Raw genomic sequence first — 5,000 nt, forward strand, 5'->3', positions numbered from 1 at the left:
TCTAACTAAACAGAGAAGATTTAGAATAAGAGAGTTTTCATGTTTCATGACAAGCAGAAGTCCGCTGTTTGCTGTTGTAGATTGACACAATGCTAAATCTCTGTATTGGAGAAGGTTGTGTTTGCGTCTAAAAACACTCTGCTACGCCTCGTGTTTTTAAACCCGAAAAAAATCTGCTGCTCGTTTTTTAAACATTACTTACTATTCCGGGTAGTGGCCAGCGGATTATCGTTTTTTCAAAATGGCGACCGGCCGCTACGAGACCTGAAGGTATGCATAGTGAAAGGACATTCGACTTCAAAAAAAAAATATATATATATATATTTTTTTTTTTACTTCTAAACTATTTCTAGGGGTACTCCATGGAGTGGTACTCCATGTTTTGTCCTCAACCAAGCAGTTCACTTTGCTGTAATTGTGTTCTTTAAGATCATACTATAGACCCATATCACTCAATGTCCAAACAAAAGATTTTGCCCGTCGAACCTCTCATTCAATGTGAGGCTGGACGGGCAATGACAATGCAAAGACAAAGCCTTTATTCCCCAAGGACTCCAAAATGGCCGCCGAGTGATAAAGGTGAATTGTTGTTGTTGTTGTCGAAGCTGGCGATATAGTCTTTTTGCTGCGATTACGTGGCAGACTCGGGTTTCTATTCAATTGTGATTTCTCTTTTTGTATCCTCAGTTTACTTTATACTATTTTTCAGCCGTATGTACTGGTCAGAGCTTGGTTACCAGCCAGCTATTAACACAGCACTTATGGATGGAACAAACCGAGAATTTCTTGTACACAGCAAACTAAAATGGCCGCTTTCTTTGGCCCTTGACGCTCCAGCATCGAGGCTTTACTGGTGTGACTCAAAACTAAGGAGTTTGGAGTCCATTGGTCTAAACCAAAGTGATAGGCACCTTGTGAAGAAATTCACCGAGCGTGACACTCCGATAAGTGTTGCGTTGCACGAGAACAGTTTGTACGTCATTACCCAATCCGGTACGCTTTTCCTGTTACATAAGTTTGGCAAAGGTCCGTTGACAGCTCTCGCGCATGGGCTCAAGCGTTCTGTCGGGCTGGTGGTGTTTCAGCAGCAGCAACAACGCAAACTTCAAGGTGAGGTCAATGGTCAGAGAACTAGCGATGCCTCTTTTTACTTTGCCCATTCTATAGTGGAACGGAGTCAATTATTTGTGTTACTCACCAGAACTGTGAGTAGAGATGTATGCACGTTATACTTTGGGGGGAATTTAATTAGAAATGGGGGTTTCAGGGTAGCGTAGCGGTTAAGCTTGGTTTTCACTACGCGACGCAAGCGCAAGCACAAGCATATGAAGCTTATGCAAGTGAAAACGAACGTCGACATAAGTATCAAAATCAACCACGGCATCCGCCATTTTTTTCAAATGCTTTGAGGCGGGGAATCTGGAACGAGTGCTTTAATTGGCCATTAATTTGCTTATGCTGTGTTTCGTTTGTACACGACGCAAGCGAGCGCAAGCACAAGGAAAAGGAAAAATTTTGATCCTGCTTGTGCTTATGCGAACGTAAACCCCGTCTTGACGATGAAATAAGCGCTCTTATGCTTTCGCTTGTGCTTGCGTCGCTACTGAAAACCAGACTTTATCAATCGCACCTCCCACCTCCGCGACGCGGAGTCAACCCCGGCTTCGGCCATGAAGTCGTAAGTGGGCCGAGGTTCAGTCGATCTCAATCTTACTCCCAGGGTTTTCTCCGGGTACTCCGGTTTTCCTCCCTCATTTAAATCGACGCTCAGTCAATTACACCCGACTGCGGCGGATACCTTCGAGAGGGAAAACCTGTGATATCCTTCCCTTTCATTGAATTGTATGTATATGTTACGGCTGTGATTTAAGAGGAACGACAAGCCTTTGTTCCTTTTGTTTGTACAGAATTTTGCTTTCCAACAAGTCCGTAAAGTGATTAAATTTCAAGTGCAACTCTTGAGGGCGTCGGGGTAAACTGTTACCTCGTTCTTACCTAAAAACGTTTTTAGTCACATAAAAATGTGACTGAAGTAAACTCGGAACCACTTCTAATGCTGTTTGCTTGGATTTTTTGCACAACATCTTAGCACAATGTTTATTACCTACCCAGGTATCGTAAATTACTGTGCAGTCAGTAAGAACAAGTGTTCTCATTTGTGTCTCCCTGGACGTGGAAAGCCTGTGTGCAAATGTCCCACAGGAGACCCAGGAAAATCAGGCGCAGACTGTCAATCTCGTAAGTATTTTCGTTTTTATTTGAAATTACCGAAATGAATCCATGTGCCAATTAAAGAGATAACTATATAGAAAATGATAACTAGCATGTATTGGTATTCCGGGTGATCCAAAGTGCTTTTAGTTTGATAACCAAGTAATTACCATTAAGTGAGTATGATACGAAGAATTATGCGGATCAAGGCGTGATTCTTACTATCCTACCAACCCCAATTGAACAATCGTCTTATGTTTTCATTCTATGCTCTGAAAAAGGTGCCTCATTACGTTTCCAACTTTTTCAAAAATTTCCAGCTACAACAACGTAGTTTGATTTTACGTCATCTGTTATTGAATTGTTGACGTCATTATTAGTAGGCGAATGACGTTGGTTTGTCGGCTAGCTGGAATTTTCGCGGCGAGGCGTGTGAGCCAATCCAATTTGTAGGACTGAATATTTTGAATGATTACCAAGACAAGACAAGACAAGAGGCTGACCGAAGTCGAAGGCGAACCGAACGCCTTTTTTTCTCTAGCTTCTACCGTAACTCACGGCAGGGGTGAGGGCTACTCCAATGCCGTTGCATGCACAACCTGTCTCCAGTAATACTGGTACTCATTTTACGCACCACAAATGGATGGAAAGATGAGTGAACCTTATTCGCTTCAACATCATGTAATAGTACTCGAAGGTTTTTTTTTTTTCCTAATGAACAAGACAAAAGATGGAATCTCCTGGCAGTTATCAAATGGTCTTTACTGGGAAAAGCTGGAGAAGGCACGAGTCTCTTATGGCTTAGTGGTGAGCACCGGAGCTAGTACTCGGAAGATCGTAGGGTCGATTCCTGCGAAGGAGCGCTCGAGTTTTTGCGATTACCTCCAAGTCACCACTGACGAGTCTCCTATAGATCAGTGTTAGAGCACCCGAACTAGAACAAGTGAATCCAATGAATTACCGAAGCAATTTTGGTCGTTATATTTCGTTCTTCAATATATCAGTTCTTTGCTCGCCCATGCAGTATAGCGGCAGTATGTTGAAATGTAAGTGCTTCACGGCCAACGTGTCCAAAAACGTAACCCTCCTTGTACTTGTACATATTCATTGCCGTGAAATTGGCATCTTCAATTCCCACGACCTGCTCCCGTCTGGCCTTGGAGCTCAGTCGGTAGAGAAGCGCTGATCTAACCCGAAGGTCGTGGGTTCAATTCCCACCCTGGTCAGAGTTTTTCTCTGTCCTTGTGTGGGCCCAATTCCATTAGTAGGGCTAACACTCACATGGTTTACATAGGTAGAAATCTAGCACTTCACATTACCCTCCAATGGTTAATCATGCAGTATTGTGACTGGCAATTTGAGAAAGTTAAAACGACAACGAAGTCGTATTGGACCAAAGCCCCAGATGGCTTGTTAGCTCAATAGTGCACCAGTGTGTAGCACAATCGGACCGTTCCAGGGGCCCGTTTCTCGGGCCCGTTTTTCGAGAGTCGCGATAACTTTTCCGAAAGGCCATTTGTAAAACCGCCATCTGCTTGTTTTGCAAAGCCGAACTTTTAACGGGTTTTTAGTTAACAAAAAGCAAAATGACTGTAAAGTTTGACGACTTGAATCCTCTCCGTTCTTGAGATAAGGAGGGAATTTTGACAGCCGAGAATGGCCCGTAAAGGTTTGGGACTTTCGAGAAACGGGCCTCAGGTTCGAGTCTCGTTCGGGCTTCATTGCAACTTCATGATTTGCTAGCTTTACTGCAATGACCAGTCAAAGTTTAAATTTCAATATTTCTCTTGTTTCAGCCACCAGGTCACCTCTGAATCCACCAGTGTGTTGGCTCGGATTCTGCGAAAGAGGAAACTGTGTCAATTACAACAATAAACCCAAGTGTCTGTGAGTGTTGCATTTGTTTCTTACTTCTTTTGTCTTTGGCGTTTTGTTGTATAATTATCCAGGGATAACACTTTTTCTGGACCAATTTAAACTAGAGATGAAGAAATAGTATGCTGTCTGGAGACTGTAGCAACATTTTTAAGAGCGCTGCAAATCAGCCCGACTGCATGAAGAGCCAGATGCCAGTCTGCTTGGCATTTCGTAGACATTTGCACTTGAGATATGACATGATGTTGATGCTTAGTTGTGAAGTGCTTAACAGGCGGGAGTCGAGTTGGAGATTTGAGCCCATATCCTTCGGCGGAGATTTTGCTACTTCGCGATTGTCTCCCTCTACCAAATCGTGCTTTCTGTTTGTTACAACAGACCGATCGACTTGGTTGATCTTTCTTATTTTTTTCCAAATATATTGCATCATGTAGGAGTACCACCATGTAACGTCCTAACAATTCGCCAAACTGCCGACAATTGCCATTCATCTTCTCATATGGTACAATTTTGTTAACAAATTACCTTTTCTGAGCAGTGGAAGAACAGTGAAAGGCGTTTCGTTTGTTGCACGATTGGCAAAGCGCTGGACACTTGCTGGAAGTCATGGGTTGGACCTCCGGCTGATGAATAACAAAGATAACAAGTAGAAAGTGTCAAAATTGTAGTGCGCCCTAGAGGGAACAGGCACGTTGTGTTCTTCGTTGAAATCGCTGATCGTCACAACATGGCGGACAATGTACTATCGTAGCAACAATTGGGACGAATGTTGTAAATGTTGAAAAATTTCCTGGCTTCTAAGGGTCTTCAGAAAAGAACAAATAATGTTTTATTAACTCTGTAAAATGTTAGGTCCAGACTTTTCGCATTCTGTTCTTTGTTGCACAATTTTTCGCTCCGAGCGCTGTTCTTGT

The 5,000-nt window shown here is 43.0% G+C and overlaps 1 protein-coding gene across 2 annotated transcripts in view; it reads left to right on the forward strand.

The window, feature by feature from the left end:
- Window positions 1-5,000, forward strand: part of LOC138049180 (low-density lipoprotein receptor-related protein 1-like) — a 114,228-nt gene that overhangs the window by 100,745 nt on the left and 8,483 nt on the right. For both annotated transcript variants that reach the window (XM_068895354.1, XM_068895355.1), the window contains 3 exons: window positions 710-1,110; window positions 2,113-2,238; window positions 4,008-4,098. In XM_068895354.1, the coding sequence (XP_068751455.1) occupies window positions 710-1,110; window positions 2,113-2,238; window positions 4,008-4,098 (618 nt within the window). The remainder of the gene's footprint in view (window positions 1-709; window positions 1,111-2,112; window positions 2,239-4,007; window positions 4,099-5,000) is intronic.

The sequence above is a fragment of the Montipora capricornis genome, chromosome 5, assembly GCF_036669925.1.
Source record: "Montipora capricornis isolate CH-2021 chromosome 5, ASM3666992v2, whole genome shotgun sequence".
Lineage (NCBI taxonomy): Eukaryota > Metazoa > Cnidaria > Anthozoa > Scleractinia > Acroporidae > Montipora > Montipora capricornis.